Consider the following 12081-nt stretch of genomic DNA (forward strand, 5'->3'; position numbering starts at 1 on the left):
TTCTAAAGTAACTGCAAAAGATTGTTTTGAGTAATGAGTAATTAAACAGAACAAAAGTTTGGCAGGCATATTCTCGGTGGTTGTGAGGTTAAACTTGACCAAACAGGGTTAATTAGCTAATCAGGCCAACGTCCCACAGTAGAATCCCTTAATCACATTGGGGATGTGAAATTTCATCCGTGCAGACGCGGCTTTGTGTGTAAATCTGCAAGAGCAGTTCTGGCTTTTCCGGGGTCAAATTCTCAAGGGTTCCATAAAATAGGGCCTTTGTTTTCTTGGCTGTATGATATGATCATGAGGAACTGGAGACTGTTGGTTTGGTCCTGGGGAGGGGTCGAAATGGGAGGGAGCTCAAGGGAAGCCATATTTAACCCGTTAAACTTCCTAAACTACTGTACAATATCCTTAACAACCATCTATTCATGTACAGTATACCTGCCATTCATATTGACTTATTTAACAGAGGAAATGTTAATAACTGTGTGCTGACCTGGAGTAATTTAGATGTAAGTGTTAACACTGACATATATGTCACCATTCCCCGACAGGCACATACGTCCTCCATAATACAGTCTTGGGCCACCAGTCCACCAGTCTCACAGCTCTCACACTCATCACTCAATGTTCTGCTTCTGTTAATATTCTGATTGTAAAAACCTGGGCTAAAAGAAATAATGGATGTTATAAAGATGTTTTATTAGGTTTTGATATTCTAACCAACTGAATCCCTGACTATTCTAACTATTCATAAACTAATGCGTACTAAAACGACTAAAGGAAAAGTGGTTATAGTGATTCTGTTACTTAAAGTATTTTAATGTAAATGTTTTTTTTATTCTATAATGAGTAAGTACAGACATTTGAGCAATATTTAGTATATAGCCTAACCCCACATATCTAATGATGTAAGGCTGGGTAGGAAAATGACTTTTTGAATATACTTGCACATGCTCTTGAAGTATCCATTGTGCTCAGCGGTAAATGTTCTTTTTTTTGCTTGTCACTGTTGTGGGGGCTGTACATGGTGCGTTATGACTATGTATGCATTCCATAAATACCTAGATAAGTTTAAACATTGGTTTAAAAAAAATAAACAACTTTTTAGACTTCCTCATCAAACTGTGATTGCAAAAAAGGAGCTACAAACTTCAGATACAGAAAAGTGGGCTCCCTTGGCTTGCAGTTGAGTAGTGTTTATATCTGTTGGTGTTCTAGGAGCCAAGTAAAAAGTAATTTACTGGGCCTGGCCATAGAGAACAGGGTAGATTTTCTGAGAATAGATTGCAGAATGCCTTTATTCTCTATGGCTTTGCCTAGTCCATGAACAACTAGACTGCCAAAATGCTGTGGGATGTAAATATTGCCCCACTTTGTGCAGGCTATGTTAGTGAGAAAGCAATCTTCTTCTATGCTTAGTCCTATACCAGGATATGGATTTTTCTTAATAACTGAAATTAATGTTTATCCAAGGCCAAACTTTTCTTTTTTCAGGGAATGGTTAAAATCCTTGTTGGGAAATCCATCCGAAGTAGGAGAATGCGCTCTTAGACAGTTGTTACTGGAACAAGTACAAGTGTACAGCGCTAAGCGAACTATTGGCGCTTTATAAATACTGTATAATAATAATAATAATAATACTGGAAGATTTCCCCTATTCCTGTTTTATCCAAAACAACCAAAACTGTGACTTTAGATATAGTTTAAATATTACAAAGCTGCTTAATGTTCTTTCATAGCAGCAAGCAAATTGAGGACATTTTCTGCTGCCTCCAAAGGCAGTTGTGACAGAACAAGATACTGTACATAATACATCTGAAATATTTAAAAAGATAAACTAACATTATGGACAGGTCTCTGCCTTCAGATTAGCTTCATGGGTCAGTGTTTATCCTATTATTATACATAATCCATATTGCTATAATTTTATTTATATGATAATCCAAACATAATTAATTATCGTGCTTTCTGTGTCTAATGGAACTTAAGTCTTTATAAGAATGCCTCTGTTTTCTAATACAGGTAATTTGTATGAATCCCAGGACCTGCCTCCCACTACAATGTATGTCATGAAATAGCCCTAAATCATTAGATAATGTCCCTTATCGCAAATTTCTTAGCTGCACTTTTTTGAGAGAAGACAATAGTGAGCATCTGAGATATGAAGTAAATATACAAATTTTAGGGAATAGTAACTGTTAGTCAAAGAGATTTTCACTTCTGTTGCCTACATACCACGTAGGAATGTCACTATCCACTTAGAAGTAATCAGTGTTACCCTATCTTCATTTTATATACAGAATTGTTGCAGTGTTTTGTTACTAAACATATTCCCCACCCCAAATATACAAATTTGTAGACACCACTAGGCACTCAATCTCATTTTTGTTGTCAAAGGCACTGGGAGGTGGAAGTTCTGTGCCTGATGTCAATTCTGATGTGCTTCAGGTTCCTATGGCAAGAAAAAAATAAAAAGTAAATCAAATGTATGTAGGATAATACATTCAACATACCAGAAAAACTTAACTTTTTTATTTTTTCATATCTTTATCTTGAATAAGTTTTTATGCACAGTTAAAAGAATGACAAATCAGAAGAACAGGATAGGTAAGTACGATATTTACATAAATAAGGTAGATACAATTACACATTATAAGAAAGAAAAGACAGACATTGAAAACAAATCCTTCTGTAGCTGAATAGACTGATGGAGGAAGGGACAAATTTTCTTATACACTAGGATTATTCTGGGCAAAGGACAAAGTATCAAAAACTTAATTCCAAATGGGCTAAGAAACTTGTGTCAAAAACACTAATTCCCAAATGAGTTAAGGGGTTTATGTCCCTCTTTGTATCATAAACCCAAAACTGAAACAGAAATGTTAAAAAACCCAAAGTCTATCGAGACATTATTTGGTATAAAAGCACCTGCCTCGTCACACCTGTGAAAAACAAAAATATATATATAGATATATATTTTTATATTTACATATTGCCTTTACTGCTTCCATTTTTTTCATCCTGATAAACATACTTCATAGTATCTTGTTAGGAGAAATGTCAGTAGATAGTTTTGTCTGAACGGGAAAATGAGATGGTTCCCACCAGGATTGTGTGAACTTTGTATATCCTACGAATACATGAGCAGCCATTGCAATGTGTGATGGCTTCTGTAGCATCTCCAATGTTAATCATCTTTTTTTTTTTTAACATATAGTTAGAACATACTTAAACATTTCTTTTATTTGTTTACATTTTTGATTTTTTAAAAGTTCACACTACTCATAAGAAGTTGTTTAAGGGCACCTTTGCTAGAGGGCTAATAGTATTACATTTATGACCGTTAGCATTTTTGGCTATCACTGAAATTTCTAAAACCTTAAAAAAATATGTAAACTTCCACACAAGATTCCTGACTGAAGACAGGAAGAGATTTTAAACCTTAAATGGTTTGTTACTTATTTAAAGATATTGTACATACCCCCTTTTGTAAGAGCCAAGACATTCACTTCATAGGGTTTAGTAAATATTTATGAACAGGGGATAGTGTGTCCTATCCCATAGATCACAAACTGTTACATTTCTTATGAATTCCACCTATCTCTATTCAAAAGTGATGGGTTTATTTTTTACAAAATTGGTGGTGTACAACACCTTTACAAAAAGTAGACAGCCACTATATCTGTTCTTCTGCAGAGGGGCTATGAAGTCTGAGGTTTGACTGTGCAAGAGTAATTATTTCATCTTTATTTTTTTTTCCAATATGCTTGACCTTTGCTTACTTCAGTTAGAGTGTTGTAACCTGAAGATTCAAACAGGAATTAAATTCTGAAAAATTGCAAGTGTTCCAGGAAATACCTGTGAAGGTATTATGTTTTTTGAGCAATTCATCACCAACATTTTAAAGACACACCGGAGCCTTTATCAAAATGCAGAACTCTGTGGGGGGGATTTACTAAAACTAGTGCACAAATAATCTGGTGCAGCTGTGCATAGTAACCTATCATCTTCTAGGTTTTGTTGTCAAACAAGCTGAAGTTAAAAGCTGATTGGTTACCGTACACAGATACACTAGATTCTATGTGCACCAGTTATAGTAAATCCCCCTCTATGTCTTTGAAATGTTGTGAAATTTCATATTAACAGGACATTCCTGGAGGCTGGCAATTCTCTGCAGTTTGGCACTTATCTGCATTGCCTCTGTATATTGCCTGAGAACCCATCATACCAAATCAGGTATGGTGTGCATAATTGTTCTGAATTGCATTAAACAGGAATGTATACTCTGGGTGTTGCTTTCTTTAAACCTCGTGATTTCTGTGTATTTTGTCTTGTTAATATATACAGTATATTGTTTCAAAATGCATGACACATCAATATTATTTTGATGAAATAAAAATGCTGTCTTGTTTTTCAAGACTCCTAATATAGAGAATTGCACAGTACTGTGGATGAATATGTAAGCCAAATGTTGGCCATCTTACTGCACCCAACAGTAACTCCAGAGGTTGGAGATAGATGTCCTCTTGTTTCACTGTCCACTGCACAATGAGTGGTTTACTACTAAAGTAGGAATTCCCTGCCTTCACTTGTTCTAGTTCTTCAGGATTATTAAGATGCAGCTTTGTTAGCTCACCATCCATGCAGACAGGACTGGGAGACATAAAAACAAGAACTGTATCAAATTTTCCATCATACGCTAATTTTCATTTTTCTTTTGTTGTGGACAAGTGAATAGGAGGAACTAGTAATCTTCTGATTCCCAAGATGTTAGGTTGATGTTGCTTGGACTATCCCTTATTTCAAACAGGTTAGCAGCCCCGGTCAACTGGATAAAAAAAGTCAAGCTGCATTCAGATAGGAATTTGCCTTTTGCAGCCAATGGCTGTACATAGTCAATTTTACCAGCCAGTCTGGCGCCCAAGATCAAAGCCACTACCAAGTCAGATGTTGCAGCTTCCTCCCTAAATGGGAGACACTAGTTCATGATCGGTGTATAATTTTATTCCCTTCCCCCATCCCTGCATTGCCCTGCTATCCTACCCCACCATTTTTACACTGGAGCTTTATATTATTTCAGAGAAAAGACCCATTTTTCCCTGGTCTCCGTCTTTCCCAGGGGCCCGTAGAAACCGGCTACAGTTTCCTGGTGCTCTTGGAATCCGGATTCTACCTGGGATTTGAGCTGTGGGAGGACCCCGTCGGAGCATGTTGCTCTCCGAGAGATGTCCCTCCTTTGTCTGTATCTCAGTAATTCTCATGGTCTTGACAGCGTGGTATACACTGGCTGTTCCCAATGTGTTGGGCTATGTGATGGAGCCACACTAGGAGGATCAGAGATTGCAGTGTAAAGTGGACGCTGAGGAGGGCCCATATAAGAGAATGCTGAATAGAGGCCAGAGGCTTGACTTGAATGGCTGTAATAGGAACTTGATGGTTGGTGGTCTGAGTAGTCAAACTGTGGCCTGGAGATAGATGGAAATGCTGAACCATAGTGAGGCAGCCCCAGCGAGGTGTAGGTCAGTTGTGATGTTGAAGGTTGCTCAGTATAATGGCTTGTAGCTGAGCTTTCTGTCTTCACTTGAGCCTTTGAATCTGCCACAGTTGGAGCATGTTGTTTTGCAAGAGCCCAGGCAGAGGGACCAGCAGCCAGAGCTCCACTGAGACCATAACTGGAGGTGTAACCCCCAATGTGACTTGCATGTGCAGCATGACCATTGGGTGGAAGGTACTGGTCAAACTCATTGACATCGAATGTCTCCATGTTGGACATGACATCATGGCTTATTTCTCCAATATCTACATTGCCAAAATCAATGTGGGGTTTCCCTCCTTCTGCCAGAGAACGGGAGCCATCCCTCTTGCCCTCAGATTTTCCTGTCTGAAGTTCTGTTTTTGGTGTTGTTGGTGGAGTGGGAGGACCATGACTTTGACCTAAAATAATAAAAAACATTTTTTTTAGTTACTTGCCAATAAATAACATAGCCAGAATTAAGAGTGAGAAATTAGTAGAAAAACCTTATAGAAAAAACAAAAACATTAATTTACTGCTATTCTAAAATTTTCATACATGTTAGATTGCAGTTTACATTACCTGTTGAATGCTCCGAATTCCCATCAGACATAGGGGAGCCATGTCTATGGTCCAGGTGTGAGTTTTTGTAATGAGCCTGTATGGAGGCAGCACCTCCTTCAGCTTCTGAGGATCCATCCCCCTCTCCTGATGTGGGCTTTCCATTTTTCCTTCTACGAGGCTGGTACTTATAATCTGGATGGTCCTTCTTGTGCTGCATTCTCAGTCTTTCTGCTTCTTCTATGAAGGGTCTCTTATCATTCTCATTTAGCAACCTGTAGAGAAAAATATAATTAATGGTTATTAAAGAGTGAATGGAAGTGTAAGACACTGCTGAAAGGGGAATGCAATAACACTTTTATTCCTGAAATTGTTTAAGTTTACTAGAGCTTCCTGACAGTTATTGTGATCCAAAGTCTCAAGAACGTCCAAGTCACTAACCCAGAACATGCATAACAAAAATCCCTAGTTTCCTCTGATTTCACCAGATCCATGCTTGGATTGGGGCCAGAGGCAGCCAGGCAACTGATATTTTCAGATGGAGAGCAGGAGTGCCATAATGTTCTCAGATCAGGTTTTTTTTTTCATATAAGGACATAGCTAGTAGCACCAATGCAGTCCACAGGGTCCTACCTCTAATTTTACACAGGAAAAAGTTACAAAAAAATTCTTACTGTACCCCTATTACAATTGACACAATCTTTTTGATAAATGACGCACATAACTGAGTTTTATACTTGTTTGCTGAATATGTGCTATACAGAATTAGTTTAAATTCCATACCTCCAAAGCTTGCCCAATGTCTTGCTTAGCTCTGCATTGTGGAGATGTGGGTACTGGTCAGCCAACTTTCGACGGGCAGCCTGTGCCCATACCATGAAAGCATTCATAGGTCGCTTCACATGAGGTTTGGACTTATTGCCACCATTGACCCTGACTGGCATAGGAACTAATGTCCAGTCATAACCGCTTAACACCTGGGAGACAGCTTCACGAATGCAAACAGGGAATCTTTCATCCTCAGAATCATGCTCTTTTTTCACTTTTCCTTCTTCATCATCATCTGGGCCAGAGTGGGAATGAGATGCCAAAGGTTCAGGTGTTAAGGAGGGATCCTCAGAACCAACAGGGCTCATCTCAACCTCGGACAGACTCTGATCGTCACTCATGATGTGCCTCTTACCTGGAAACTGGAATAGTCAATCATAACATCATTACATTGTTTGTCTTCTAGATGACATAAAACAATATAAGATATTTTCTAAAGCACAGAAAAGATATTTATTTTTCTTTCTCATCATTTACACAACAGGATAAAAGTCACACAAGCCAAAACTCTGCCAAGTTTCTATCAACAATGTTTACAAAATAATAAAGGGCAGTCGGCCCTAAATTCTGTGTAAATATGGCCTCTGTCCTGATCACAGATGAGAAAAAAGTATAATCGATCATCTCAGCATGTAACAATTCAAGTCATTTATCATGTCAGAATGTAACAATTCAAAAACATAAGATATAAGGATGTGTGTTTTCGCTCTTATTAGGAGCTTATAGTGTACCAAAAATATCTTTGAGAATTGCAGATTCTTCTTGGTACAATAATCAAGTAGTCAGGTCCTTGCAAAATATATTTTTCAGTGACTTCAGCATAGGAACCATAGTTAAAACTCGTCTATTTAAATAATCTCCAAATAAAATGACAAAGGGCATTGTCCAAGATTTGCCAAGTGTTCATTATTAGACTATTTCTTGTTAACCATAATCCCTAAATATTATGTTATTAGTAGCTGCATGCAACCAAATTAATGCGAAGTTAGCAAAAGCCATGCAAATCCTTTCCTAAATAGGAAATCTAAGCAAGGTAGAAGAATTTAACTAACAAAATAATTGTATATTTCTGATCTTTTACAACATGCAAACAATATATAGAACATACTGTATGCCACTTAATTACTGCTCTGTTTATTATGTTATTGTTAATGATTGACTGTTTAACATGTTTTTAGACAGAAAATGTACTGAATTACCAAATCTTAGGCTTTCTACCAACCAGCCTTTGGTGAACCAACTTTCACCAGTCAGATATTTGTATAAATGTAGTTTTTGACTAGTTTTAGATAAGCCATGCTAACCTCTTCCAAGGCAATAGCTATGGTGTATGGAACAATAGATTGTTTTTGCGAATATAGTAACTATAGTAGACAAATTGCATTAGTTTAAAAATATTTATAATAGAAATGTTTATGTATCTAAAGGAATCCCTGAATAATTTAGCAAAATTGCAGTAATCTTGAATTTCTGGATCTGCAAATGCTAATAAAGATTAATTAAAATAAATATTGTTAACCAAGGCTAAATATGAACAGTTTGCAAATTCAGATAAGAATATGCAAATATGTTGATTATAGGCTAATAGTTAAACAAAAGTTCTAATCATGTTAGAATTCTATAAAAAGCAGGCGCATAGCTTGCTCTAGACTGATCTATCTATCTATCTATCTATCTATCTGTCTGTCTGTCTTCTCCTATTATTTGTGTGAACTTTTCCACTCTCATGTGTCTTTAATTTTATGCAAAACTCAGTCTCAGCATCAATTATAAATAATATTTAATAATCAATTAATAATTAATAAGCATAAAAGTAAAGCTCTGACCATGAATAATGGAATGTGTGTATATATATATATATATATATATATATATATATACACACACACAGAAAAAGAGAGTTTTCTTTTTTAGCTAGCTGAATTCACCAGTGTTCTGAACATTAGTTGCAATTTCTAATTCACATATGTTTTTTTTCTTTGTAATAATAATAATAGTAATGGCAAACTCATGTTGACTCCTCAGCGTTTCAGAAGAAAACCAAGTAAAAAAATCCATGCCGCATTTATATTAATGATTTTAAGTAGTGACCAGCTTGCAAAATCAGTGCAGATTTCTCACTCAGCAGAGATAAATGATTTACTTTAAAACAATTTCAAATTAGATATGTTTTAGAATACTTTAAAATCATATCATAATTTAGGAATAACACAAAGAATGTGGATAATCAAAGTAGACATATGAGAGAGAAAGGGGGGGGGGGGGGGTGGAGAAGTAATAATCAAATGAGATTTGTTCAGTTCTAAATTACTAAGTTGATTTTGTCTGTAATGTCTAAGGTGGAAGATAAATATTACAGGCATTTTATATCCAAAAGCCTCATTTATGTAATATACAGCAAAATACACTTGTTCCAAATCCTAAGAATAAGGTTATATGTGTCGATAAAATCAACAAAAGATTGAAAGAAATTATATATTCTTGTTAATATACAGGGAAGGAAGAATTTAGCATTGAGGAAAAGAAGTAGAAAGAAATAAAAATTCCAGCTTTGATAAAGAAAGAAATTTAAAGAGTAAAGATGAAAAAAAATTAAACAAATTACAAATTGTCTCAAAAATAAAGTGAAAACTAGAAGCGAATTACACTTGGGACCACAAAATGGAAAATTAATTAAAATGACATTAATAACTTGATGATAAATAAAAAGTGAGTGATCACATTTAGTAAATTAGGCAAAGCTGGCTGAAATATAGATAATCAAGTAAATGGAAGAAATAGCTAAATTTAGAAGGGCCAGGTATCCAATCTGCTTTCTTAATAATGAAGTAAACAGTTTTAAAAATATATAGATGCAATGGCAGCAAAGTAAACATATAAATACAGCAATACTAATAGAGCATATCATTTAAATACATTATGACAAGCATAAGTAGCAACTCTGAAGCAGGCTGTGATTTAAAAGCATATACAGTGGTTTAAAGAGAGAGTAGAAAATGTGTCTAGAGGAGGGAGAGGTGAAGCAGGAAAAGTAGGAATGCAAAACGTACCTACTGAGTCTTGGTGGTAGGAGGTGTGCTGGCTCGATGCTGTGTCAGTAATAGAGGCTCTGTTCTCCTATCTGAATGATGCTCTGTTCGCTGCCCTGATCACTTCTCCCCATGCATTTAAGGCAAAGCTTTTCTCAAACAGTCCTTGGCCTCTCTAATTGGCTGCCACCAATGAAGGGGTGGAGACTAAGAGCGAGATGTACCTTTTCTGCCAAGAAAATGAAAACAAAAAATATGAGATTCTCCACTTTTTTAAGCAAGCATTACAATTTCTTGCATAGCTCTTTCTTGAAAAAAATGTGTTAAATGTTAATGATTTCAAGGCTTGTTGTGGAGGCACATATGGTAAACTGTGTTTCTGATCCAATATGTATGATGCTTAAAGATTATACATTTATTTTTTTGTTAAGATTTGAAGAAAAATCAATACACCTTATGTATATTTTGGTAATCTAGAAAAGTTGCCCTCTAAATATCTATGAATATGTATTGTGGTAGTCCAATAGCTTACCTAAGAGCAAAACTCAAGGCAATGCTCAGACTGGTAGCAGCCCAGTGATATCTAAAGTACTGCCACTGCACGTCAGCTGAACTGTATCCACAACTAATCCAGAGTTACAGCTTTCACAACAGCTCTTTATTCACTCCTAATCCAAACCTGATTCACTAATCCACAGATCTTATTCTCTGCCTTGGCACTACCCACTATATATTACAAAAACACAACCTGTATAAAAACATAAAAAGTTTAGAGACTTTTGACACTGTTATGGACCATCAAAATATTTGCCCACTGTCTCCGATGTGTGTACTACTATTCTCTGGCTGCATTAGATTTAAGCTAAAGAAACATTTAAAGTGTTGCACTTCTTCTTGTCTTTTTACCTGTGTTTATTCTGCGTTTGTCAAATAGTGCCAGGCCAGAGCAGTATACTCTTTGATTGCAGATGTGTGATGAGTCTGTGTAGGTATGTTATGTAGGAGGAGAAAACAGACAGAGGATGTCATGCATAGCCTTAGGGTCCCATGTCCTCGTATGAGCAAATGCTGGAACAGTGTGCAATTGTTGGTGCTCTTGTGTTAGAAAAAAAAAGAACTTTAACTGGCAACTGTCTTCCCAGGGGAGCTACGTTATAAAGTCACATGTGTACATAAATTACTAACAACTACTTATACAAAATGCCATTGTCCCAAAGCTCAGCAAGACAGGAGAAGTGGAGTCAATACAGTTACATTTTAGTGAAGAACATAAAAAAAAAACAGGCTCAACAGACTGATTGATCTGGTGGTGTATCAGACTTCTACCTAGCAATTGTCGTCTCATTGACTGTGACTGTGAGAGCCCTTAATTAAATTAAAAACCTCCTGCAGTCACAAAAGACTTTTACAGCAAAGGAGAAGCTTAGTAAGAGAAGAAGATGAAATGTCAGTACTTGCTTATTTTTGAATTGCAGCCATTGGCATCCAATCAGTCTGACCTGATTTACTGCCACCAGATCACATGGACATTACTGACAAGTTTGCTGGACATTTTGCAGGGACTTTGGTTTAAATATAGGAGGTGTGCCTAGATAATTTTGTAGATTTTGCTTATTTTGATTTCCAGCAGCTCTGCAATGTTCTTCATCCCTCAAGTACCTGAGCTCCCTCCCTCCCCCTTTCAGAGACAACGCAGGCTTTTGTCCTAAGGGCAGGCCGCTTGCATATAGACCTTCCATTGTCCTGCCTTATTGGCGTAGCCGGGCTAGGCCAAAAGCCTGCACAATGAAATCTTACATACAGTAAAAAGGGGACATTAAAAAAACTCTCCACAATAACTCTTGTGTTTAAAAAAAGGAGCAATGAAAGTTTGATAAGGGATACACAGGCCCCCCTCCTCTTCCTCTCCTCCCTCCCCGAGATTGAAAACACTGAATATCTTTCTAGGCCTGGCTCATGGGTCTTTTTTTTCTTGATTTTCGGCTTGTCTTTGTGTATACGCTCTTTGTTCGTTCCAGGTGAACCGAAATCATGTGATATGAAAGGGGGACAGAGCTGCTTATTATAAAGAGTTTTTGGGCTCTGCCGAAGGCTGTCAGTGTGAAGATGCAGTCTTGGGGGAAACAGCTATCTGCCTGCAGGGGCCAGGTCTTC

At 36.8% G+C, this 12081-nt stretch overlaps 1 protein-coding gene across 3 annotated transcripts; it reads right to left on the reverse strand.

Moving 5' to 3' along the window:
• Nucleotides 1–675: 675 nt before the first annotated feature.
• Nucleotides 676–10957, reverse strand: SOX10 (SRY-box transcription factor 10). 3 transcript variants are annotated; one of them, XR_016312335.1, is made up of 6 exons: nucleotides 10834–10956; nucleotides 9949–10156; nucleotides 6854–7260; nucleotides 6092–6345; nucleotides 5171–5931; nucleotides 676–2449 (listed from the first exon to the last, which is right to left on the reverse strand). XR_016312335.1 is itself a non-coding variant. In XM_089674255.1 (5 exons), exons 3-5 carry the CDS (start codon nucleotides 7237–7239, stop codon nucleotides 5255–5257), a joined length of 1317 nt encoding a protein of 438 aa, XP_089530381.1. In that variant the 5' UTR covers nucleotides 7240–7260; nucleotides 9953–10156; nucleotides 10834–10957; the 3' UTR covers nucleotides 2508–5254. The 3 variants fall into 3 exon arrangements, 2 of the variants coding, with proteins under 2 accessions (XP_089530381.1, XP_089530380.1); XM_089674255.1 differs by lacking the exon at nucleotides 676–2449 and having other exon boundaries at nucleotides 2508–5931; nucleotides 9953–10156; nucleotides 10834–10957; XM_089674254.1 differs by lacking the exon at nucleotides 676–2449 and having other exon boundaries at nucleotides 2508–5931.
• Between the last annotated feature and the right edge of the window lie 1124 nt (nucleotides 10958–12081).

The sequence above is a fragment of the Staurois parvus genome, unplaced genomic scaffold (assembly GCF_062004578.1).
Source record: "Staurois parvus isolate SC_StPar_1 unplaced genomic scaffold, SC_StPar_1.0 ptg000149l, whole genome shotgun sequence".
Classification (NCBI taxonomy): domain Eukaryota; kingdom Metazoa; phylum Chordata; class Amphibia; order Anura; family Ranidae; genus Staurois; species Staurois parvus.

What these genes read in the sequence shown, in the direction of transcription:
- SOX10 (XM_089674255.1), bottom strand. Translation starts at nt 7,239, where the DNA reads ATGAGTGACGATCAGAGTCTGTCCGAGGTTGAGATGAGCCCTGTTGGT. An exon ending in ACATTGGGCAAGCTTTGGAG is followed by an intron (nt 6,346 to 6,853) that starts GTATGGAATTTA and finishes TTTTCTCTACAG; the next exon opens with GTTGCTAAATGAGAATGATA. An exon ending in GAATTCGGAGCATTCAACAG is followed by an intron (nt 5,932 to 6,091) that starts GTAATGTAAACT and finishes TTATTATTTTAG; the next exon opens with GTCAAAGTCATGGTCCTCCC.